General features: G+C 39.6%; 1 protein-coding gene across 1 annotated transcript in view; it reads right to left on the bottom strand.

The window, feature by feature from the left end:
- Positions 1–14,132: 14,132 nt before the first annotated feature.
- PPP1CB (protein phosphatase 1 catalytic subunit beta) overlaps positions 14,133–27,638 on the bottom strand; it is a 30,084-nt gene continuing 16,578 nt past the window's right edge. The window contains exons 5-8 of the mRNA XM_074144292.1: positions 22,675–22,746; positions 18,761–18,912; positions 17,053–17,187; positions 14,133–16,501 (exon numbers count right to left, since the gene is read on the bottom strand). Coding sequence (XP_074000393.1) covers positions 16,397–16,501; positions 17,053–17,187; positions 18,761–18,912; positions 22,675–22,746 — 464 coding nt within the window. The 3' untranslated portion in view covers positions 14,133–16,396. The remainder of the gene's footprint in view (positions 16,502–17,052; positions 17,188–18,760; positions 18,913–22,674; positions 22,747–27,638) is intronic.

Genomic DNA, 27,638 nt, shown 5'->3' with positions numbered 1-27,638 from the left:
TGAGGACTCTGCAAGAGCAAATTCCATATGTGGAAAAGGCTACTTCTTCACCAACAATTATAAAGTCGTGATGAGTGAGAGGCAGATGAAGCAGATCTGCTCTCTACTGGAAGCGTCATAGGGAGGAAGGAAGCAGTATCACCCTGTTTCATCTTCAGCAGGAGAAAGCGTCTCCCTGGGACAGCTCAGCAACTTGAAGGTAGTCAGGTTTATCTTAAGGCTCTTTTCCTTAGAGAAGAGTCTCACAAGACAGTAGCCAGTTGCACGCTTGAGTGAGAATTTACTTTCTTCAGGCTGTGTTGGGGCTAGGCCCTCATGAGCATGATCTTCCTCATACACCTTACACAGGTTCCAGCAACTAACACAGTCCCTGGGGATGTGAGCAGCTTCTCTCAGATGCTTCCAAGCCACTTTACTGAGGAGTAAGGAGGCAGAAACTGCTCTTCCCATGTCAGCAGAGGATTACAGAATACTATATGCACAATTTCCAAGGACAGATCCTACTTCCACTAGCTCAGCTCTATTGCATGTCACCTCTCCAAAGCCACTTTCCCTTCAAAGGAGACCCCATTGAAGTTGCAACATAAGGGCAATTTATGACTAAAAAGGTTGCATGGGCCACATTATGCACCTTCCTCCTGGATGTATTTGTTAGTCTTGCAGGACTCACAGCCATATCCATATGAGTAAACTAGAGAGGGCCAGAGAATAGGACCAAGCACTGTCATACAGCTGCAGTGCTATTTAGTTTTTAGCACAAACCTGGACACACTTTCACCCATGTCAAAAAGCCATTTCCAGACAACATCTATATATACCCTTTCCACACTGCAGAAGAAAGATCTTGCAATGCACAAATATTCAGAGTGAGAGGGCCAAGAACTTCTGTTATCTGGACTTGCTACAGACATTCTTTTGTGAATACTTGACAAAATGTCCAAGATAACAGAAACAGACTGAGGTGAGCGCTTGATCTAAAGAGACATTATGTACTAGGGATGTCAATTACAGGAACCAACTAGTAAGGTTAGTGTCTTATTTCATGGTTATGTTGTGTTAGTTCTTCTCCTGGGTATGTCTTCTCACCAAAATCAATGGGAGGTTGATTAGGCATAATTAGTAAGGTTATGCCTAACCTACTCCTGGTTTGCATCAGTGGAAACCTAGACAGAGAGGTGCTAAGAGCAAAGAGGTAGCTGCAGCCCTGGGGTATGCAACAGTACCTGTGGCAGAGAAGCAGCCCAGAAAGGAAGATGCTGTTTCCAGGGCAACAAAAGAGTGCAAAGGGTTCTGGGCATCATCTCCTGCACTCCTCGGAGAGTTGGGTTTTGCTCTGGCAGACCCAGGAGGGTGACAGGAGGCACAACCAGCATGTGCCCTCCCACGGGGTGGAACTCTTCCTCTGGGAAAACGGGCTCAGCTGGCACAAGGCAGTGCAACACACAGCTCAGCTGAAGCCAGCCAGACCCTGCTCCTCTTCAGCAGAAGTTCCAGCTGCTTTCAGAAATCCTGATTCAATAAAGTACAAGCCATAAGAAAGGAATCCAGATCCTCTATTTTAGTTTCAGTCCAAATTAGCAACTGTAGTCCTTTAAATTGTTGCTTTTTTTGCCATCATCCATGATAAAAACAGTTGTTTGTCATGCTTCAATACGTGACCTGACAGGCTTTTTGTTGGGCTCCAACAAAAGACAGTTTGCAGATATTAATCATCAGACAACCTTCAAATGAGACTTTTATGTTCAATAAAAGGTTGATTCCATGCAGTAGTAGATAAACCTTGAGCCCAAATACATGGATTTTGTACAGTGCAAGAAAGAATTTTTGCCTTCCTGTTTTTTTTGGATACTACCTGTTAATGATCCATGCAGCACTCTGGCCAGAAAGCTGACTCACCAGGCTGGCCTTTCTCAAAATACGACCACCACAGCACTGAAAGCTTCACACTGGGAATGGTTAACATTGAGAATGAGCATTTTTCAGTGCCCAGGGCACTTTGTGCAGCATTCGTTTCTGTTTAGCTATTTTTTCAAGGCTTTCCATGTCCCTTCAACAGTACCTTTGCTGTGTGGTAGGGATCAAGAAGACTTCACAACTTATCTTTACTGCCATTCCTTTTCATGGAATTGAGGCTGATTCCTCATAACTTCAAGACCGCTGTGCCTGGGGATTCTGAAATGAGCTGGACATGTATGTTCCATCTGCTTAAAAAGTAATTACAGGGATCAACATAAGCTCCTTGCTTTTTATGGAACAACATTTGTTCTTATTAGTGAAATAGCATTTCAAGAGAGTCAATAACTACAGAAATATACTGGTTGTGGATACAGCTATATTCTGTACTATGTGAAAGTTTTGTGAATTTGGAAATCAATGAACATTTAATATGCCTGAAAAATTACAATTATTTTCTCTGTAATGTCTGTTACAACAGTAATGGCTTGAGTTAAAGTAGCCTGTGATACAGGGAAATCTTATTCTAATGCAAGATAACACTTGCTTAAAAAAAAAAAAATCAACACACTGATGCTTCATCAACAAATAGTTAAACCTCTGTACCTATCATACATGGAATATTGACACAGGGGATATTCAGGAACATGTTTGTATATCCAAAAGGCAACAACAGATGGTGCATGACTGCAGCTAATATTCTAATCTGTGACAATTTGGAGTTCTCAAAAAAAAAGCCTACAAAAAAATAACAGTCTTGCATTACCCCACATCATAAATAGGGTGTGAACTGTTACAATAGAAGCATGAGGTAGTAACATCTTAGAGTTCAACTCTGTAAGTCAAGGAGGTTTAGAAATATGCCAGGTTCAGGGTAGACAGACTGAACTATTTAGGTGTTTAGGCCTGTGGCTCAATCCTCTGTTCTCAATGCAGCATCTCCGTAATTCATAACCACCGCCCTGGCAGGAAGAAAAGAGTGTTTGATATACAGATGAGCCATGCTTTTCTATTTCCAGACGTTCATATACAAGTGACTATTTCTGAAGGACACCGAATTCTTGGGAAATACTAATTGTTAAGAGAAGAGGTCAGCATTTTGCCAGATTAAGTTTTTCTTGGTGGAAAATGGAGATAGAGACCTGCTATAAATTCTATCAATATCTTTGCTACAGATTACAGAACTCAACTGAAGAATTCCTTTTAGGCAGCAACAAAATCTTCTATAGGCTAGTTTCCTAAATTATTGCAGCTCAGATGGGAGTAAGGGTATATCTCTTAACTCCTCATATGGAAGGCCACTTTTTTTATACTCTTTTGGCAAGCAGCATCACTCATTTCAAAGATGTATTTGTTCTTGGGGTTGCTCACACCCAGTTGTACTGTTTATAAAACAGTATTACCAATCATAACCACCTCCAGCTGAAGAGCTTTAAAATAGGTAGCCCAGATACCAGTAAAACACTTGCTAAAGCAACACAAAAAATGTAAACACCTCAGCAGGTTAAGTCACCTTTATTTTATGCTACTGCAATTAAACTGCTTCTTTTGTTTTTAATGAGCTTGGGTGTCTAGTGAGATTCAGGGGTGACCGACTCTCAAACTGGCCACTCCAATTTTCCACTCCAGTGAAAGAAGATATATTTGAAAATATCTATATACACATACCTACCTGTAAGAAGGGATATCAGCAGAAGCCATGAACTAATAAACATGGAGTAGAGGTAATAGAAATAAATGAAGATTTTCAAGCTAGAGAAAGTGGATACAGAAAAATAAAAAATACCACCATAAGTGGGTAAGGAACTACAAAAGCAACTTATTTCCCACCAGGCCTACAATGCTTAGTACTCCCAGAATGGAAATACTGAAGCTGGTTGAAGTAATTTTCTTGCAAAAAGCGTCAGTCCTGCTGAAACAAGAGGTGGGCATCAACTGCAGCACATCACTTTTGTTTTTCCTATAAGGAAGTTTATAAAAACAGCTGACTTTCAAATGTTATTTCAGAGCAGAATTTTGAGTGGTTTCCAGTAAAAGCTAGCAGTAGGCTCAGATGCCTATTTCAAAGAAGCACATGTATCATTCCAATGCTCTCCCACTTCAAAGATTTTGTTTCTAAGTTGTACAGGGCAACGTGTGCTATCTCCTCTACAGACAGACGTACAATGACTTAATATCTCAGGCTAATGCCATATAAATTTAAGTATACATGCTGCTTTTCTAAGAAATGGGGACATATGAAAATCAAATGCAAAACTAGGTTTTAGAGAATTATAGCCACTTGAAGTTTGTTGACATGAACAGCAAGAAGCATCTTGTGAAATTTCAGAAGTCCAACTCCTACCTCATGGACAACAGGTTGACCTGGGACCTTCTACACCTGCTGGCAGCCACAGGATACTAACAAATGGCTCCAACAAGAATAATGCAGGCAGATGCTTTCGTTGTCAGTCTTCATAGAAATCATCTGTCAAAGCCACAAGCAAGACCACTGCAGCATAGCAACGATCACCCCAGCACAGCACAGGTCATCCTCTGGTATGTTCAGGTAAAGCAGCTGAGCAAGGATCACGATTTTATTCTTGTCTCACAATGGTACTGCTTCTTCCTCTGCTGAACTGATTCCAAGGACTGCAGGCATCAGTTCAAGGCACCAACAGAAGAGGTTAAGGTCTAGTAGCAGTAGGAAGATGGGCAGCCAACAATCTAGGGCAATTAGAACATTGTACATTAACCCTGCAGTAGGTCAGCGCTACTGTCAGTACGACATCAGCACTGTGGAGGAGGGATTGCAGTGCTTTCTTCAGCTGCTGCTTAGGAGTGTTATTTGTGGGTCAGTAATAACACAAGAACAAAGCAGTGCCTCTGATATGGGTGGAGAAAATGTTTTGGTTTTTTTTTTTTTTTCCTTATTGCTCATTCTTTGAAAAGGTGAAAATGAAGAAAGAAATAAAAAAAGAAACAGAATAAAACAAAGACTGAGGAAAAACCAAAGTTTTGGAAGTGTTCCAAGCAAAAAAAATAGAACCCTTTATTAGGAAATGGTGGCCAGAGCTGCCAGTATTGTACAGAGGACACATAATTACTGTCTTTAAGTAGGAATCTAACCCAGACTGCAGGCCTGCGTCAGGAACTTCCACATCTTCACTCTAGTGCTCACAAGCACTTTGTTGTCCAAAAGTCCTTTGATATTTTTATTTTCTACTGTCATACTTACCTGCCTTAAAAGATTGTGAAGCAGATTTACTGCTTGGATACTTGTGGATCATAGACTACTTGAACATGAAAGGGGGATAGGAATGCACTACATGTGCAGCATAGAGCAAACATTTCTTGTTCGTAAAACACTAACATTATAAACTTCAGCCACCTAAGTTTTCTTCAGGCTGAAGACTAAGACACTAAAACCAGTGACTCAGGAGATCAATGACCTACAAAAACCTACACGCATAAATTGGTAACCACACAAATCCAGTTTGAGTAATTGTGTACAAAATTTACCACATCCAAACACGCTAAAAAAACCATCTAACTGCCTGCAAATGATTAGTTCTTGATTTAGATAAGTTACATAAAAATACTGCACCTCACCTACCTAACAGAGCATACTTGTACAGAGATGGCTGACTAAGCAAGCACTGAAAAAAAATGTTCACAGTGAACCTGTCTTCCTTTAAGTGCCACTTTGAGGCTCAAATGCTTATTTGTGGTACACTGGTGCCTCCTCCTGGCCATTTTGATAACTCAGACACAAACTTCTGTATCTAATACTGATTTTTTTTAATTTTTTTTTAAGGGAGAGACAGCAGTTCAGATGAACACAAAAATACTTAGCACCATTAAAATTTCTCTATTGCCAGCCAAAAAACGAATATGCAGCACAGTATGGGAAGAAACTCATGCCTGTTAAGTATGTGACAGTCAAGCTCTTGTGTGATTCCGAGACATGCCCAAGAAGGTACAGAATCATAGAATGGTTAAGAGTTGGAAAGGACCTTAAAGATAATCAAGTTTCAACCCCTCTGCCATGGGCAGGGACACCTCCCACTAGACCAGGTTGCTCAAAGCCCCATCCAGCCTGGCCTTGAACACTTCCAGGGATGGGGCATCCACAGCTTCTCTGGGCAACCTGTTCCAGTGTCTCACCACCCTCACAGTAAAGAATTTCTTCCTAATAGCTAATCTAAATTTCCCCTCTTTCAGCTTAAAACCATTACCCCTCGTCCTATCACTACGCTCCCTGATAAAGAGTCCCTCCTCATCTCTCCTGTAGGCCCCCTTCAGGTACTGGAAGGCTGCTAAAAGGTCTCCCCGGAGCCTTCTCTTCTCCAGGATGAACAACCCCAACTCTCTCAGCCTGTCTTCATAAGGAGAGGTGCTCCAGCCCTCTGATCATCTTCATGGCCCTCCTCTGGACTCCCTCCAACAAGTCCATGTCCTTCTTATGTTGGGGGCCCCAGAGCTGGATGCAGTACTCCCAGGTGGGGTCTCATGAGAGTGGAAGGGCAGAATCACCTCCCTTGACCAGCTGGCCATGCTTCTTTTGATGCAGCCCAGGATGCGGTTGGCTTTCTGGGCTGCAAGCACACATTGCCAGATCATGTTGAGCTTCCCATCCACCAAAACCCCTGAAAGTCCTTCTCCTCAGGGCTGCTCTCAATCCATTTTCCTCCCAGCCTGTATTTGTGTTTGGGATTGCCCTGACCCACATGTAGTATGCTCAATCCCAACTCCACATACTGGCCACAAACTTCAGAGCTTCTCATTTCTTCCCAGCCTGCTTCATAGCCTCAAGTCAACATCACAGATCCCTGAGGGCATAAGCTATTATTTGTTTTCAACTATCAGATACAAAAGCTGAACATGTATTTTATAACCAAAACAAGTACTTGCCACTCATCCCATGCAGATGTTTGAGCCAACAATTCAGCAGAAGGCTGAAAGTATCCATTTATTCTGAGCCTAGTCTTTGCTGAAGCACCCTTTTCAGAGTTGTCACGCCCTTCCACCTTTACACACACCTCGGTCTGTACCCCAGAAAACCACAAGTCACGAAGTCAGGTAATTTGAGGTGGAAACCCAAAAATCTGAGTCAGAACACCTGAACTGAACTGGAATGGTTCAGCAAAAGCATCCAAATTGTGTTCCCTGAGAAGTGGTGCATAATCCCTATGTGGATGACTAGAGACAGGGCCCTGGGGGAGCCAGTGGGGCCTAGAACTTCAGGGATAGGGACAGTCCCTGAAAGATAGGAATGAGTGGGCCAATACAAACTTCTGTGGGTTCAATGTAGCCCACTAGGGACTAATAGCCCAAACTTATCAGTGTGTGCTAACCAAAGGGGCAAGTATCACGCCCCCAGTTTTGAGCAAAACTATAGATGACCAGTAAACACTCTGTACAGTCTGCTTCCATGCCACATCACCTCAAGCTCACGTACGCGAGTGGAGAGGGTATCTGATGACTGGAGGTGTATGAAAGCTGCAGGCAGAATTATGCTGACCTTTGCCTTCCTTTCTTCCTGCAGTTGGCCCATGACGCATCACCAAAGAGCACGATGGGGGAAACTCTGGAAGGAAACCAAATGCCTCCTTAAGATATTGGTCTTCCCAGAGTCTCCTGCTCCTGGGCTTTAATAAGTCTGGCACACAGGCTGCTCAAGGACTGCTGTCATGCTTGCTATGACTTTTAGTTCACTCTGACCATGGCTGTCTTCCAAGCTCTTCCTTCTCTATTCCCTTCTCACTTTTGCCTTAGACCAGTTGTGAACAGCAAGCCCTCCAGCATGGCCTCCCCTTAGTAACCAATCACCTGAAATTCTTGTGACACAAGCTCATCTACCTCCCACTAGACTGCTCTATATTTGGAACAAAATCATACCGGCAAGCAGGACAACACATCTTTTTCTCTCCTGCCACCCTGGGGCCACTTGGCCCACAACCAATCCATGACCGCAGGCTGCCTACTGAAATAGCAGCTCTGTACCTGACATCCAAGCCTCTGATCCTGAAGTGACCACACAGAGGTATGTGGCACCTCCTCTGGGGCAAACCTCGTGCTGCTGCTCCCAGGGCCCGACTAAGGAAAGGCAGCCATGAAACCTTTCAGGCTTGCTGGAATGCAAAGGGGAAAAAAAACCATTAACGCAGTGTCAGCAGGTAACTGCCTTTCATTCCAAGTTCCCCGACACCTCAACCAGTATTTCTCATTGCTGCTGTTCACAGGGTTGTGTGCAGTGTCATTAGCTCATGCCCTACAGCATTTATGGAGGGGAAGAGGCTGTTTTGCCTCCTGAAGCTGAGGAAGGTCACACAAACACATTATCCCTGTGTGAGGTTTGTTTAGTTCCTTGGACAGACCTAACATGGCAGGAAATCAGCACTTTGAGACAAAATTGTACAAATTTTTGCATGAGACTAAAACAAAAGGTCTAATTTGCATACAACAGCATGAGCTCTGCAATCCAAACCAGTACATGAGGACAATCAGGAGGATTCACTTAAAAACCACATAACTGCTCCAAACTAACACACTAGTGTAGATAAAGCTTTTCAAGAGCAATTCATTGTAGACAACCAGTAGAACCTGGCTAACTATGAAGTGATCCCCTCAAATCAGGTCTAAACTCTACAAATCTTTTTAACAGTGTATGCCTGTAGCACCAAGCCCACGTGTGAAGCAGAGGAAGAACTGCTTAATAACAAGCAACACAAATTACATAATATTTAGGTAGATACAGTATTCAAATTTCATGCCAGGCCTATTCTGATAGCATCTCCCAATTGGTTCTCCACACCTAAGCCAGAACCAATTCTTTTTTTTTTTTTTTTACCCCCTCTATGTAGTTATATTGGTTTATAACAGAGCTAAACAATTTTTCTTACATATTTTCCACCAGTCCTCCACCAATCACTGGAAATTTATACAGAGAATCCCACCTTCCTTGGTTAGACTTCGGAACAGAAGATTCCAGAGTAGGGAAGAAACCTGGAAACCTTTGCCCAAGACAAAGGCTAACCTTTCTCTGCTTTTCATGGCAGCTCTGATTCTTTTCTTCCTTCAGAATCCTCAGGTAATTTTAAGAGACCTCATGAAGTCTGCTGAATTTAAGGGAAATAAATTTGTACATCTGAGTTAAGCTTAGTTTCAATGCAGCAAGATCTGAATTATTATCAAGCCATGCACTATGGATATATGTCAGTACTGATCAACGGATAAGGTTTCCACATCAGACAAGTGCAGGATAAACATGCAATAGAATTCCAGTTCTGCGGTAACAGCTTTTCATCCACTGGCCCTCGACCACTAGATGGCATCTGCATGCCAGACCAATTCTAACATGAAGAAAATTGCTCTATCAACTGGATACCAACTTTTTAAGTAGCCGCATTAAATTCTTGTACAGCATTAGTATAAACAAGACAGACCAAGGAGAAGAATGTGTCTTCTTACTCTAGGTGGTAAAGGCAAGGCAAAAGCCTCTAAGACTGGCACGTCAGTTGTTTGTTGTTGTACCTTTAAGTAGAACCTTGAGTAGGAAGGAATTAAGTAAGGTGTTTGTTCCCCATCCCTGCTTCAACAGAACAGGGCCTCAGGTCTTACAGCTCATCCTCCTAATCCAGCCTCCTGGAAACTAGATGCAATTAAGGTGCAGTTAAGATATCCATTAAAATGTAACTCTCATAACACATTCCTTCTCCCAGCATTTCACAGAAATGATACGTGTTCTGTCTTTGTGGAAAACGCAAGAAGCCACTCAGGAACAGCAACCTCAAATATAAACATAATATTCTGGGGTAGCTAGTGGAAAATAAGTAACCTATACATGCCCAGAAATTCAACATGACAATGGGGGACTTATATGAGGAACTGTAGAAATGCTGCTGTGAAGTAGCTAGAGGGAACAAATTGAAGTACTTGTTATTTTCACATTATGACATGTTTGTTGGGACTTCAAAGCAATGGAGAAGAACATTACATTGGATTATATTCCCTCACCAAGGTTGTCCTCTGCATTCATCAATGTTGTCTGCTCCTCTGCCTCATGTCACAAGCTGCACCAGTTTGTCAGCAAGATGCCAGTTTTTTATTCTGGCTAAGTCTTTTCAATTATTAATTGGATCCACCTACAGCATTCTCTTGCACCCTGAAGATTCAAACCTTTAAAGCAACATGAGCAGGCAGAATTCTCTACCAAGGGGAAAAAAAAAAATATCAGTAACTTATTTTGCTCTCTGCAAATATAATTTACTATTTTTGAATATCAGCTATCTGTAATAGAAAAACTGTAATTCTGCCTATTTGCTTTACTTCCCTCCATTTAAAAGTAACTCAGGTTAAGTCAAAACACTGAAACAACATCTGGGCATCTCTATTCTATTTCAAGAAGATTTTTCAAGTGGTGCTTGTTTCTGGAGCTCTGCCTGGGAGCTTTTCTCATCCTTAACATAAAGCTTACATCCCAACCTGAAGATACAGTACAGCTTTTGCTGATCTTTATTAGCAGCTGGATCTACGACCTGCTTTCTGATGTGGTTGCTTCTAGAACTGAGTCTGCAGAGAGCTGAACAGGATGCTTGGGCTGCAGACTCTGCTGAGGCAGCCCAACCCAGGAAAGGGGCTGTGCTGGGCCACACGAGGTGCATACACTCTGGTAAAGCTCCACCTGTTCAGACTCTTTCAGGCAGCAGGAAGAGTTTTCCTTGGAAAAAGCTTACTGTAGCCATGTATTGGCAAGGGGTTGTGGCAAATGGTTGTGTTTTTAAATTCTTAAATTTTAATTATTTCTTGGGGCATATAGGTGCAGAGGTTAGTGAGTTCAAACAGGACATAGGAAACAGAATGAAGTTTTGTCCTCATTACCAATTATCATGTTAAAATAAATAATAATGATCACAAGGCACACTGATACAGAAAGAATAACCAGACAGCTTTGCTGTTTTCCCAACAGCTAAAGGGATCTGCAAGGAAGATGCTCAGGCATTACCCATTCCAGAAGCCCATGGAAGATGAGAAGCTGACAGACCCGTAACACCACACCATAACACCAAGTACCCAAACTTGTGTCTTAACTTGGTAACTTTTCTACTGTCCCAACACACACTTACTGTCATACAGTTTTCCAGTGTTCAAGCCAACATGGCCTGAGGTTCCTTCAACTTTGATCATCTGATACACGCAGTGAGAAGAACGCTTGGTTATAAGCCCATGAGTTGCACGCAGCCACCTGGTTAGATGCTGTCATCAAAACCTTGATCAACCTTTGGCACAAAGCATACAAAATCAATGTACGATCCAGGAGAAAAAAAAGCATACAGCTGCACTGAAAGAAAGCTTGAAAGCTACTACTGCTAATTAGCAGAAGCACACAGATGACAGCAAAGAAAAAAATATCCAGGGCTATGCCTAAAGATCCCAAGCCTGGTATTGATTCACCGAGCTCCTTTTATTGACAAGAATGACTACCTGCATGAACTTCTTCACAACTCTGTTTTGTGTTAAAAAAAACCTCCATGCTGCTCTTTAAAGCATATTATTAGCCCGTAAGTGGCCTCAGAGACAGAGACATCTGACTGTGCTGTAGTCATCTTTGCTCCAGCATAAGGAGATACTCTCACCCTTACTTTTTCACCAGTTCATCTGAAGCCAAATATTCACATATATCCCCATGTACATTACAAAGCAGATGGATGCCAATCATGAATCAAGTTACAACTCAAACAACTTCAAAAGCAATACAATATTGACGGTATCACTTTGCCTTTGCTAAGCTGTAATATTACCTATCAGGTTTGTATAAAGCATCTTCAGCTCCAATAAACCTGACAGCAAGGAAAGTTCCAGAAACACCAGCCATTGATACAATATTGACAGTTTGCCAGGAAGAAATTCAACATACGGTTAAAGGCTAGGTTTTTACAACTATTATCTACATAAGCCTCTACAAAGCAGGTACCCTCTTCTGTTAAACTTTGAGCTTTACACCAAAGGCCAAGCATGGGGCATTTGTGTTTGTCATCAACATGTTCTGTTAATTGCAGCTATCCAAAAGAAAGTTACTCTCAGGTCACCTTCAGGTCAACCATATTTGATAGCAGTAGATTTTTTTTATATTTTCATTACTACAGAGAAAAAAAAAAGTGTTTGCCCTCCCCAATCTATACAATCTAATACAGCTCCAGTAATTTCATCTGACAGTTTCCATGGTATGATGGCAATATCCTCTTGGACTTATCAAAAGATAAGCCAGAAAGGAACACTTCTTCACATAGAAGATACCTTGCTGCTCATCAACTCCTATCATCCTTTGGCAGAAACATAGCAGAGAAGATGTATGTCTTCAAACAACCTGAAAACAGGGATGTAGGCTATTAACAACAGCAGCAACTTCCCTCCACAGATCTGAAGAATTTCCATTGGAGTTACTCAGGCAAGTACGTACATAGCAATGCACTGGGGTACTACAAGCTGTGTCATACATACCCTATTTGTTCCTCCCTCAGAGCGTACAATGTGAATGCAAACTGTCTTCCTAAAAAGACTGTGACACCCACTGACACCTAGCAGCAGCAGTGCACTTGCAGTTTACTAAGTTAGAAGCAAAAAGACTCAACTCAGTCTTCAATGGCCACAAGTACTTCTATGTGCCATATGGAGCAAACAGAATAAATCCAGTAGTGTAAGAACCATTACAGTGTTTTCAGAGAGCCTATTTCTGCAGCGATTTTTGGAAATGGATCATATCAGTACACACAACTATCTAAACAGAAATACTGTTGAAGGTATTAGAGTGATACAGAATCAACAACATTAAAGCAAGGTTCAATAAAGATAGCAGAGCAAGTACAGGAACAAGATAACTACAAGGACAGGAGCAACAGACCACTTGAACAAGACAAAAACCCATTCAGGCAAAAAGTTGCAACCTGCAAGTTGGCATATAGACCAAATACATCCTTGTTTGGTATTAACACTCAAGGCTTCAGCCTTGGGGACAAGAAAGAAGAACCACCAGAGGGTCCTAGAAGACCACCACAACGATAAACTGAGTTTGCACAAAAGAGAGGACCCTTAGGATAATGAGTTCTGAGAAAAAGCATGAATATGTATACTCATTCCTGGAAAGGTGATAAATAGGTATAAATTGCACTAATATAAGCAAAGTATTGAGCATCTTTGGGTTGTGCACATTAGGAGGAGCAATCCCCCATGTATCCGGCGCTGTAATAAATAATGCCTGCCTTCTTAAACTTCAAAGAAGTCTTAGAGGGTTTCCTTCTAACCAGATTTTACAGTAAAAAGAGCAGCACAATAACCACAACTATATGGAACACTACACTATTTCCCCCCCTCCTTTAAAGCAGCAGGCAATTATGAATATTCCATGCATAGAAAATACTGAACAATATGAAGCATTTAAAAGATAGTGAAGTAAAACAAGAATCTCATACCAATCAACAGAAGAGAATAAAGCAGCACTCCTTGCAGCAATATTTTAAATGAAAGCAGGTATTTTTCTAGTGTTTGGAAATCGCAAAATGCCTGTTATACACCATGCAGTACTCTACTATGAAATCAGGAATGGATGTTACTCTCAGATAAAAGGGAGGGGAGGGAGAACACAAAAATATCCCTTAAATGGTGTAATGTTTTATATGCCTCTAAACAGCTTGTTTGAGAATGATCCTGTTACTTCCCAGCACATTAACACAACACTATTTAGCAGTATTTTTGGCTTTTATGGACAAGATGTTTACTTGGAAAAAACTTATTTGCAATTAGACCACTAGAGATTTCCACGGAAGGAGGAGTTAATTTTATGTGAGTAATACCTCTTCCACAATGAACAACAGTAAAAATACAAACAGTCTATATTAACATTGTAAGCATAAGCTGAAGTGGTACAGAGAGTTCCATTATGTATCTGATGCTCCTGACTTGCTTTTAGTAAGGAATATAAATCATATCTGTAGGGGTAAGGTTATTAAATCATGTACTTTCTGTAATATAGGATGACAAGGGATGTTAGCAGATGTCCCAACTCCCCAGGAGTCACAACAGCACTCAAATCCTTGCCAAGTGATTGCTGCTATATAAAAAAACCAGCAATTCTTCAGACTACCACCACCAGATCTGGCTTTTTAGTGCCACAAAATAAACTAGAAATTTCCTATTTCTTTAGGACACATAAGAAGGCCTGAAGACTTTATTTTCCTTTTGACATAGAATCTGTAATACAAGCGAGCATCTTGGGTACTCACAAAACATACAGCTTTACACCTGGACATTTCATGATACAGAAGACATTGTTCCAGAAACCAAGGAAAAAATGGAAAAGTGTTAATCCAGATGTTTGGTAACACGATGCTTCTTATAATAGAGGCTGGCACTTGGTAAAACCCAGCATTTTCAAAACTTGTAAAACAAAACCTCAAGCAAGTAATGACTTAGAGCAGGAAGTTGCCCTGTCAAGGCTTATAGAACAGATTTCATCAATTATCTTGTCACAAACTGAAGTTGCTCTCACTTACACAGCTCTCATCACTGACTTTCAAGAAAGAGCATCTTTGAGCAATATCAGAAGAAATCTACTTCTACATTTTATTCTGTGTATTGAAACTCCGGTGCTTACTTCAAGGTGGGGTAAATAAAACCATTGTTCAAAACCACAGACCAATGCAATAGAAATCAGTAACACATATATGGTATTGTTTGTTGTTTTTTTTTTTTTTTTAAAAACAACAAACTCCACACTTAAGTAACAATAAGGTATGTTAAAATAACAAGTCAGACTTCATTCAAATGAATTAGACAACTTTTACTAAATGAAAAAACCTACATTTAAAATATGCATTTAAAACAAAATGGAATTAGAAAAGAGACTTAAATCCATTTTAAAGAACTTGCTCACTGTGTCAGAAATCAATATATCTCTTGCATTATATAATGTGCCAGTTCATAAAACGTAAGTTACCAGAATCCTCAATTTAACATTTTCAAAGACAATACTGAAGTCAAGAGTTTTACACCTACTGATGCACATTTAGAATGGTGTAAATCTGAAGCCTTCCCCCAAAGAATCTTACAAATTTGACAATAAACACTTTTGTAGTTATATCCAATAAGTACTGCATCCTAAAGCATTGTAAATCTGTGCCTTTCATTTATCCTACTATAAATTTTTTATCTTCTCTGTATCTTGCCATTTGCCAATGTTAACTCTTTTAAAAAAGGAGAGAACTGAAAAGAAATACTGCATAACTCTTGATCATGTACAGAAATTATTGCTACTATAGTACACTACAAAGCAGAAGTCTATACAATAGTATATGAAATTTGATCATGAAAATCCAAAGGATATAATCTTTAGTGACATAAGCCTTATAATCATGGTGGACATTCCTACAGCATTTTCAGCTCACCACTCGTTAGCTAGCTTATGGTCCGTTGATGAACATCCATTTAAACACACCCTCTCATGAAAAAGAATGTCAGCTTTCAAAGGCTTAGCAAATAAGGATCTTCATGTTCTGTGGAACTATGTAAGATGAATTTTGATGCAGGTAGGGAGTTACCTGGAAGCTAAGCATGCCAAAGGTGTTTCATGCTAATAAAACTAAAGCCAAGGTACCACACAATCAAGTTACCAACTAATAGGCAATACCATTTTTGTCCTATCTAAGTTAAATGAAGTGCAATAGCACAGTGTAACATCAATAATTTAAAATAGTGTAGTGCACAAATTCATTGTGTGGCAGTTTAAGTTAAAATGTCAAGACAGGTTTTCCTGTCTCAATTTGTGTTGGCTGTCAAGCTGTCCAGTCTGGGCATTTTGCACTTAGTTTGCCTTTTAATAACTACCGTACTATAAACTTTGCATTATAATGGGGCACACGTTTGGGCGGAATTATTATGAACAGGGGGCTCAGGGGGGAGGATAAGAGACCAATGGCCATTCTAAAAAGCCCCTTCCTTATTTCAATTTCAAAGAGAGCTGGGAAGTAAGACTAGATACCATATTTGCATCATTCTAGCTACAAAATAACCAAAATAAAAGCAATCAAGCAACAACAGACCACATTACACAAATGGAACATCATGCTCTCATCTGGTTTAACTATTACATCAAGTTTTAACTGGGATGTTGGTCAACTTTAAAAACCGTGGTAAATGTGAATATGTAGTTGCAATAGTTTTTTCCTAATTTTTTTTACTCTATGTTGGATATTAGAACTTGGAGCTATACTTGTTACAATACAGTGTCGCACATCTTTCTACTAGAAAAAATTAATAAAGATCCTTTACCCGTCTCTTTAAGTTAAACGTGTGACATCATAAAGGGTGTCAAATGGCTGGATGGTTTTACAGTGCACACTTATTATATACTGTAATATGGAGTTTTGTCCTTGACAGATCTGATGGTGTTTCTACATTATTCCTTTCTTCACCTCTTCTTCGGTGGATTAGCTGTGCGAGGTGGAGTGACTGGACGCCCAGAATTCAGTCCACCATACTGGTACTTGGCTTTCTTTTCAGATGGTTTCAATATCTTAGAGAAAATACAGCAGTTTTTCGGTCAGTGACAACTAAGAACATTTCAAATATTGTTAAGTCAACATGAAATCTCATTCAGCAGGAACAGGAGAGGTGAGGGTGGGGAGGAAACTGCATCACCATCCTACAAATTTATTAATCCTACATGCAACAATACTACTACTTCTAAATCCTTCTAGTTCTACTATTACATTGGTACAGGAAGGGGAAACAGAAGGGGCTGAAAACGTGTCCAGGAAGGAGCAGAGATTAAAATCTGATCAGAGTAACCACACTAAAAGGGTCCCAACAGTCTACTAGTCTGCATAATTAGTTACCCTGATCACCAGGTATGACTAAAAAGAATCAGCCAATTAAACTTTGAAACGAGCACCTGAAGAGAGGGAATAACTCAATATGCAGGAATTTGGAAAATAGCAAATCTCACACAGTATATTCCCCAAAAGTCTATTACCCTAGGCTAACCATAAGCACGTCAACAAGCAGACTAACTCAGTCCATATAGTCCAACACCTAAAGTAATATTAATGTACAAATGTATCATACCTGAAAGGAACACATCAGAGTTTCATCCACACTCATCATGCCCCCTGCATTGTCAAATTCTCCACAATAATTTGGAGCTGAGAACAGGGTGACCAACTGCCGTTTAGCAAAGAATTCGTATCCATCTTCAACCACCTGTCAACATCAGAGAAATCAATACAGCTCACAAAAAAAGAAAGATAAATCTTGAAGAAAGAAGCCAGTCTTGAGGCAAACAGGACTTATATAAAAGAGATGACAAGAATTCATATATTTTACATCTTGGCTTTCAGACAGGACAAGTTCAATCATTTTATCTTATCTGGACACTGAATGCCAAATCAGGTAGCTTAACCTGTCTGACACTTCCAATGGTAAATATGCATAAGCTTAATTGCTCAATATTTTCACACTCAAGGTCTAATTATGCACTGCCAGTTTAAGTATTCCCAGCATTCTATGGTTTATACACAGAATTTGGATGTTTGACCTATTAATTTGGAGCACATAAGGTTTGGATACCATCTTCATTGCAGCCATAACCATTCAAGTTTAAGTCACACTAGTGTCAATTGTAAAAACCTTAAGTGTAGGCTTTTTTATAATTTTGATGCTTTAAAAACAAAGTGGTTCTACCATATTTTCTCTAAGAGCATAGTTCTCTCTCTCTTTTCTCTAAGAGCAAATAGCGTGATGCATCAGTTAAGGATGTTCCCTCTTCCCCAAAATAAAAGCCTCACATTACCATGCAGTGAAACCAGTCCACTAACTGCTCACTTTGATCCAATCATCATGGTCTTACAAAAGATGTCATACTTTTATACGTAACTGAGGTGATGACATGAACACAGGAAATTGCTACCAATCTTGATCAGCAGTTAAAAAGTCTTAATATCCATTCCACATACTAATCCTGTCTAACATTTCAGCAGTAAAATCACAAGAAGAAATATTTAAGTATTCTGATAGTATACCCAAGCCTAACAGTGACATAAAATAAGAAGTCTATTTTTGTTTCACAGCAGGAGAGCTTTTAAAATTGACTAAATAATGAAACTGAAATGTTATACAGGAAATTGAAACCTAATATCCACCTAACTAGAACACTTGCTTGAAGTCACTTAAGAAAAACTGCAAAAAAGTGTACTTAAAGATTGATGATGCCAAAAATAACCTTACTTCCTGCACATTTCAGTAAGTCAAACAATCTATGCTGAAGTACTCTAGATAGCTGAACCAAAAATGAGACAATGGTGCAAGCTTTTATGTACAAACTTGTTTGTAGAAACATTCAAAATACATTTCATACATCCATGAAGTGAAGCAAAGATAGTTTAAGCCACAACTACAAGGGAACTGACTACTACTGAAATGGAAAAACTCTGAAACTTCAGTGTAAATCTCAAATTCAAGTCACTTTGCCACTTTAAATCTGGATACTTTACCTCTAATGTTCATACACAACAATCTAACAGTAAACAGACAATACAAAAGAAAGATCAATGGGGGAAATCTAGCATTAGTATTTTACTTCACTGACTAATATTAGACACTCAGTTAAATATGAGTCAATAGAAGGACACAGCCTTATAGTCCCTTTATTAGGAAGGTATTTCTTTCCTAGAGGTAACACAATGCAAAGTTTCAAATATACCATGCTGAAAAGCAGCAAAGAGGCAGAAAGTCTAGAAGGAGAGGTTTTAAGAAGCAACAGCAGCATAATTCATACCTGGTGAGCTCGACAGATCAAATCCAGATCATGACGATTCAGAAATTTACTGACCACGTCAGCACCGAAAGTGAAAGAGACCCCGCGATCGTTTTCACCCCAACCTTGCACGTCTTTGTCTGGGTCAGACCACAGCAGGTCACACAGCAAGCCTTTGAAAATAAATACAAGTGAAGATGCTAGTCTCAAGAGGTATCATTCTATAATGTAAAATATTTTTATTGCAATTACCAGAGCAGCTCTCCTAAAGAAAATAAGCCTTAGCAACAAATACAGCAATACTTAAACTGTGACTCAGACAAAAGATACAGCCTGCCTATGTCTGGAAGTTTTTTTTCCCCCCTCACCACTGACAGTACCTCGAAATGAAACAATTCAGAGCCAAACAGTTCTCTGAAATAATATTTAATTGTAACATTCAGCATGCTTACAGTGAGTGTTTGAGGAGTTTAAAAATACTGCAGCAAGTGCATTTTAAAAGGCAACCATCTATTTCACAGCTCACCAAGAAAGCTGTTTGAAAGCTGCAGTAAGTTTTAAAATCCTATGCAAGGCCAGTCAAATACAGCAATAAAGTTGTACCACAACCTGTGAACATAGGACAGCTTTGATTCTTACCTTTCTTATCATATGCAAAGAACCTTACAAATCAAAATTTAACAAGGCAAAATTCTGATATATTGTTTGAGGTAGCACTTTCTGTTTGCTTGGACTACTGTTGACTTTTCAAAAAGCCAGCAGTGCCAACCAGTCTGGAATCTAAACTAGAACAATAAACCTCTCTGCTGTTTTAGCTCTAGTCAAGATCTTCTTTCTGCTGCCAACAAAAGGTCAGCTAGCTCTGGAGTTAAAACTGGGTACAAAAAAATTCTCTAGATCAACTGCAATGCCTTTAGACAATAGAACTTTCAAAGCGTTTTTACATGAGAAAAAACCAGGCCAATCCAACTACAACATAAACAAAAAGCATTCAAAATGTATTTCATAGTTTTTCCATGACATTGTACTTTCTTTACCTGTGATGACTAACACTTAAGCATTTAAATGCTTAAGAATATTTTTCACAATCTGAAAGAGATGTCAGCAGGCTCCTTTATCTGGCACTCAGAAGTTTGATTTACAATTACATCTGGTTATTTGCTAAACACAATACTGAAGACACTATTTCTTAATTAACAGATCCTTCAAGCTGCAATCAAGCAAATCTAATGCCTGAAATCTACTGTGTAACTAGGTAATTTTGTATTTACATGCAGCTATCGAATGGTCTTTGGTGCCAGTCACAGTCCCTCTCCCGAAGAGGCTACGATTTTATTTGCTTTTAGAAGACAAAGAACAGAGCGAATACAACTGCATTTTAGATAAAATGTCTATCTAGGAATAAACTGAATACAAACAGAATATGACAAAAAATTATGTAGTTCTATATTGAAAAACATGTTTTTCAAAATAGAATAGTTGCACTGCAGTCCCTAACGGTTTCTTATCATGCATTTCCAACAAGTGACAGAAGCTGCTTGTCTCAGCTGCTTAGGAAGTGCTTCCTCTTCTAGTCTGTCCCCAAAAATTAAATAATCTTTAGAGCTATACACAGCGATAGACAAATCTGTCCTATAACCTTTAGCAGTGGTGTAACAGAACCCTGCAACTCTTCTTGATGCACGCCAGAATGCCATTGGCCTTCATATGCCCTTGTGGCCAAGAAGGCCAATGGCATCCTGGGGTGCATCAAGAATGTGGCAAGCAGGTTGAAGGAGATTATCCTCCCCCTTAGTCTGCCCTGGCGAGGCCACATCTGGAGTACTATGTCCAGTTCTGGGCTCCCCAGTTCAAGAAGGACAGGGAATTGCTGGATAGGGTACAGCAAAGGGCTGCAAAGATGATTAGGGAACTAGAACATCTTTCACGTGAAAAGGTTGAGGGACTTGGGTCTTTTTAGTCTGGAGAAGAGCAGACTGAGGCGGGATCTGATCGATGCCTATAAATACTTAAAGGGTGGATGCCAGGAAGATAGGGCCAGTCTTTTTTTCAGTGGTGCCCAGTGACACGACAAGAGGTAACAGGCACAAACTTGAACATAAGAAGTCACATCTAAACGTGAGGCGGAACTTTTTTACTTTGAGGGTGGCAGAGCACTGGAACAGGCTGCCCAGAGAGGTGGTGGAGTCTCCATCTCTGGATACATTCAAAGCCTGCCTGGACACGTTCCTATGCAACCTGCTCTAGGTGTACCTGCTTTGGCAGGGGGGTTCCTTCCAACCCCATACCATTCTGTGATTCTGTAACAAGTTTGTCCAAACTAAATTATGTTGCCCAAGTAGGCCTGTATTTTACTAAGCAACATCTACCATTACAATAGCCGAGGCTGACCAGGAGCATCCCATAGCAAAGCTGATATGAGACATTCAAGATTATACAAAAGAGAGTTTCCTAATAGGCAAATGGTTGGCAATGCTGACCAAAATACATCATTTATACCTTAGACTCACAAAATGCAAATACTAGAGGCAATTAGCTTAAGTTGGAGTACAGAGTCAGATTTGAGCAGGTTGATGGTTAGACTAGATGATCTGAAAGGTCCCTTCCAACCTAGGCAACTCTATGATTTCATTCTACCTCTGCTGGTAAACATCTGGCTATTGCTTCTGAAAGCAAAATTAAGACTGCAAACCACTCTATATATCAAAAGCCTTTTTAAAAAACCTCTCTACTTATTTTTAGGAGGTACTAAGAATACATAGAATACATGGAGTGTCCATGGAAACCAGAACTACCTTCTGCAAGGGCATTCCCGAAGTGGGGGTCACTCAGGCAGTAGTATTAGCCTGTTGAATAGAACTCCCTTTTCCAAGAGCTCTGATAAATGCAAAGATTGACTCATTTTGTACCGACATTTATTTGGTTATGCATTGAGTGAATTAAGTGGTATAAAATGAAGTACAATGTAGTAATTTATACTACAGAAACACTTATTTACCAGTCTATTAATGCTTCTCAGTGTCAAGCGTATATAGACCAGCTTGCACAGAAATGTTGTTGTTTAAGGGACAGTAGATATATTATTATCAGTCCCTGAATTACTCTTATGCATCAGCACTGAGGAACAGTACAGGAAGCAGAATTCTACTATTCCAAGGTTTAACTGTAATTGTAATAATTTGTGTTTCAAAAAAAGGTTTAGATGTGATATCTCCTCTGAAAGTAAATTCCAGACCACTGCTGGAAATCAACACTTTAAAAATATCCCATTGTACTGCTTGACAGTCTTTTCAATCCACTAGCAACAAAGTTTGGAATAAACAGGACACTAAGGAAGATATTGGTTAAAACATTCAAAAGAACACTGAAAGCACTGGCAATTTGCATCCAACATCTATATATAAAGTATTAACAGATTAGTAGAAAAAAGTTTCAGGATTAGCACATTGATACAAGCAATTGAAATCCCCATTGCAGTGACATAGGAGCTATGCTTTACAAATTTAAAGAGAAAGGATACATGGCTCCAAGTAGAGAGAAGCCCAAATGCTTTAAATAATACTCAGCAAGCTTTAAACAGTTGTGTTCTTTGATAGGCTAAAAGGTTTGGGTGTGCCTAAATAAGGCAAGAACAAGAACTGTTTGTTTCATTTAATCTTTCATTAGATTTCTAAGTTTGTTTTAAGGCAAAATTTTGGATAATGTATCCAAACTTGGGTAATGTATCCTACTCTATGACAAGCAATAACATGGGCAATAGCCTGTAACATATTAGCTAAATTAGCCATCATCAGGAACAAAACTCTCACTTTACACAGACATCAAGGAATACCGTACTGTGAACAGAGGTTGTATTAAGTCACTACATTTCCTGTACAGAAGCTAAACCTGTTTCATCATTAAGACCTATTTACAGTAAATTCCATGTCACTCACCTGTGTCAGGAACATCTGTAGGTCTCATAATTCTCCGAATCTGCTCCATTGACTGGAGATCAGGAGACAGGCCTGTAAGTACAAGAAAACAAGTGACTTATGTATTTTACCTGCAAAAAGGGTTCCACAGAACACACAATTAGGGGTTCAAAGTCATAGAGCATCCACTGTTTCCACTGTAATATAAACAAAAGACAGTTTGCTGTAAGACAATTAAGTTCCTGAACAGAAAAACAGAGAATAATGCAAGTGAAACTAGCAAGGGGTTTTAATTCTTTTGCTACCACCATGTTAGCCACAACGCACAGAACTCTACAGCGAAGTGTGTTTTCTTAAACAGCTTACTAGAGAGAACCAGTGAAGGACAGCATTCCCATTATCTAACACAATCAAATTCAGCGCAGATGACCTTCTTTACAACCACCTTACTTTATAAAAGTTAACGGAAAATCCCCTACCCAGCTTGAAAAGACCACAAGCCAAAGCAGTCTGCAGGTGTGGCTGGAATCATAAGTCATATAACTATTTCAGTGTTTTACCACCCATCAGCTGAGCAGCAGTCCCTGGATGCTGTAAACAAATACTAGATTGTTCAACTGCAATAGATAAGGAGCACAAAGATAGTTGTCTACTCTAGCTCAGCTGCTTAAGTCATTTATAAAACCATTGTACCTTGATTACTCAAAAAGTCATTTATCACAGACACAGCTCTTTTTGTATACTTTTGCCATATTAACATGTAATTACAGCCAAAGCATGGGATTCCAAAGCCACCCTTCGAGCAGTTTAAGCACACTCTAGAGCTTTTCTACTCAAGGTATACAGGCATGAAAGAATGCCTACTAGATGCTCTAGCACCTTGACATGTCCTTCAATAAGGGTCCTAAAGTGACTTAAAGGACTTTGGCCAAGATAATTAAGGAAGTTGCAAATTTAGAAATAGAACACAGACCTGATTTGTGATGAAACATATTTCACATTAACAAGCCATATCCAGTTGACTCAGCTCAGAACTGAACATGATATAAGAAAACCTGTCATTGGAAAGGAGTCACCACATAAAATAATATCAGCTGACATCAGTTTGCACAGTGGCAATGTACATGTTACAGGAACAATGACTCAAATGCATTTGAGACGACTTCTCCAAGTATTAAGATTTTTGATTGGTTTTGTTGAAGCAGTCTTATGATAAAAGCCTTCTATCCTTATCAGCTTGCTAAAGCTGTCTTCATGACATTACCTTGCAGTTGTGAAGATGGCAGAAATCTTACATTAAATAGCATATCAAATGAGTTTTAGTCAAGTCTACTTACACAACAACACAGGTATACTAATATAAATTCAAGCAGATAATCAACTTTTAAACTTCGACCAACATACCCTTCCCCAGATCTGATCTATTTGCATGCAGATTACATTAGCACAAAGGCATGTGGATTCTACTCCGATTCTACTCAGCACCACACCCTGAGATAGTTAGACAACCTCAGTGAAAGAAGCACAACCAGTCTGTGACCTTCTATGATGTTACAGCTCTCAGCATTTCAGGTTGCACCCAGAACATGAAGTTCTTTAAAAGAAAATTATTATTACAAACCATGTCTCAACCCTATAGCTGTTAATTTTTTTGCTATTTTACACCACTGTAAAATAGTAAAACCCCACAACACTGCCTGCTTGTAGACCTCTTTGTAACCACCCAAGAGGTCTTCTTTTTCCAAGTATCTTCCTATCTCTCCCTGCACACAAAGGAATAGCTAATGTCTCAAACTCAGAACTACTGACAAAAGTTGTACGTGACCAGCATTAAATGAAGGAAGTAAGAATGCAAACATGGGCTACTAAAGCTCACTGTCAAGCTGCTGCCACCACAGCGATTGCTGCAACCTACTGTGTACTGAAAGAAAACTGAAAAGTACATAATTGAATTAAGTTGTCTTGACACAATGACAGCTAAGCACAGAAAAAGTATCTTTCAGCATACTATCTTCTTGAGGCATAGAAGCACCCCTTCCCTAAGGGAAAAAAAAATGAATTGCCATTACTCCTGGCAGACTCATCAAATCCAGGCTCTAGATTTAAACCACTCCCTAGTCAGGTGGAATTGGTCAAGTAGGAGCAATGGTTTCTTATTTTTCTAGTGTTATCCAGGAATCTCCTCAGGTCTCTTTGGAGACTGTATAAGTTTTTCAAGTAGACTTCACCTTCAACGTACATTTCATTTTCATCAATGTCACAAGAGAAACAGAACTCCAGAGCTTGAAAGTATTACATAAATCCAGTATTCTACTAAACTAACATGACTCCTATCTCAGAGCTTAAATCCGTTTGGGCAAGACAAGTACGTTCTATCAAGATGACACTACAATATGGACTTAATTTACAGAAACTTGAAAGTAATCACATAAGGTCTCCCAAGATTATAGGGAGTGGTGCCATAGATAAGAGGACAATACTGTACAAAGCAGAGCAAAGAGAGAAGTCAGGAATGGTCATGGAATAAGCATTAATGTAGAAAGATAAAGAGCGAAGTCAGAAGTAAGTCGAGAGGACAATTTTAAGAAAAGGTCAAAATATGACTTGTATGAGCAATGTGGAAAGACAGGGAAGAGGGAAGGATACAATGAAAGATCCTTTTATCAGCACAAACATTTTCAGACAGAGATGGCAAGAGAGGTTTAATTTATATTGTGAGATACAGAACTCAAAACAGTAGATGCCCAGAAAAGTCTATGTAAAAAAGCTGACTCGGGATTTTAAGCTATCATAGATAGCCTACTGGGGTAAGTTAGGTGCCTTTTGTTTTACTATGTTATGCGGTTTTGCAAAGTTTTATTATATAGCCCAGAGGACAATATTTTTAAAGTAAACTATGCAAAAATGCGCAATATAGTAAAAAAGGCACCTACCTTATATCTACATGCTAGCTTCAACCTCCAGCAGAGTTGAATGGTTTGTGTTGCTGCCTCAGTGTTTATTATAGTAGTAACATCATGAAAACGCGTTGACAGTCCATGACTTCATAGGATCTGGAATGCAGTTTGGATAGGATTGGAGAAGAGTGGAAAAAGGGCAAAATTTATGTGCTGAATGTTCACTTTTATTTATTAGGAGCACACAGCACATTTAATAATCTTTTCACTTTATTTCACAGCCGTAGTTCAGTTGTGAGTGATAGTAATTTCAGTTACAGATGCAGCCTGTACAAGTTTAAGGGACTATCAGCATTCAATGAACTAAATACTGCTTTTCATAAGAGGATCCTTAAAAGTATAGCACAAAAGTTTTCCTACTTGATTGAACAAGAGGTTAATCCCCCCCAGTACAGTTATAGTAAGTTTTGATTTTCTTCTTGAAACATAGCTTTCTAGGCTTCTTGCTCGTAACTCAGGTCTCAAGTTCACATACGCACAAAACTATCAGTTTTGTCATAGAATATAGCATTCTACTCTACCTGCTAAGCTTCCTTGATGACATTCTACCACCCACCTAAGCTTAATTGTTTGCCTGAAACACCACAGTATTTTGTCACCATTCATTCTGTTTCCCAAATAAAATTCAAAAAACTATAGTGATAGTAAAATAATAATTCCTTCACCAACTTTGTTGGAGACAAATTTATTACATGGTTTTAGTCACTGATAATTGGCCACCACGGTGCAGAAGTGATTTTCTATCTCACATTCTTAAAATTATGAGATCTAGCTGACAAGATAGGTACCAGTTCTTAAAAAAGAAAAAGAAGACACCATATCACATTGATTGAGAACACGATGAAAAGATGACCTGTGAGAAAACAAGTACTTTCTTTAATGTGTCAGTGCTACCTGAAAACTGGCAGACTCAAGTGACTATCACTGTATTCATTCACTATTTACAGACACATGACAATACTTCAGAGCATATTATGTATAACACTCTGATAGCTTATACAAGCAGGCACTGAAGGCAGAAGTTTCAATACAAGATGCCAGAAGAGCCAGGATCATTTTTAAAGCACATTCCATACAGGCAGAGCTCTTGCAGACACATCTGTAATTAATAAAGGCAGGATGGCAGCCATCAATGCAACCTCACAAAGTCTGGTAGAGTCTGCTCAGAAATTCTGGGTTTATACTATTTCTAATTCCACATAGAGCTGTTCAAACTAGAGGTTTCTGCAGTGCTCTCATTTCCACTAATCTCTAATTATCTCACTGACAATGCAAGTGTGATGCCTACCAGACCATCTCTGGATCACTCAGCGCAAGGCATCAAGTTGGTTATTAATGGCAGTAATTGCAGACAGCTGCAAAGAGGCAGGATAGCTCTTACTACAAGTAATTTGAAATTGCTGTCAACTGTTTGACTCTGCAAGGTCCCAAAAACCTGTAAGCATCACTGCCTGTAAAAACATAGGGGAGTCCCCTTCTATAAAGAAGAGCACCCAAGTAAGTTCCAATATTCAGACAAGTCACAAGCCTCAGGTCAACACAAAAAACTTTTTTCACTACAAGAACAGAGCAGCACTGGGACAGGTGCCTACAGAATGTAGATTTTCCAATAGCAAAGGTTTTATGGAGTTAGACCAAGCGATGGCTAACCAGCTCTCATATTAACAAGCAGCAGGCTTGACTATATGACCTCAGAGGACCCTTCCACCAACATCTTATGAAACCAGCTAAAGAGTACAAGACTATAGGACTCGGGTTACTTGTGGAAGTTATTCTTTCACTTCACTGCTAGGGCTGCACTGACAGATGGTAACAGCAACAAGTCATGTGGCATATTAGGCAAGAATTCTAGCATTCAGTATCCTTCAGGGAGCAACACACTGATGGGAACACTTACAGACACACTTGCCCCTCCGACACAGAGGGCCATGTGCATCAGGTAAGAATGACACCTGTTTGCTGTCAGGTGCACAGAAAAGCACAAGGTGTAACAGACCTTTACAAACAATATAAGGTTAAATGTCTCCA

Source organism: Numenius arquata, chromosome 2 (assembly GCF_964106895.1).
Source record: "Numenius arquata chromosome 2, bNumArq3.hap1.1, whole genome shotgun sequence".
NCBI lineage: Eukaryota > Metazoa > Chordata > Aves > Charadriiformes > Scolopacidae > Numenius > Numenius arquata.
Note: the sequence above shows the minus strand (reverse complement) of the source record. Positions and strands in the feature narration are given on the sequence as shown.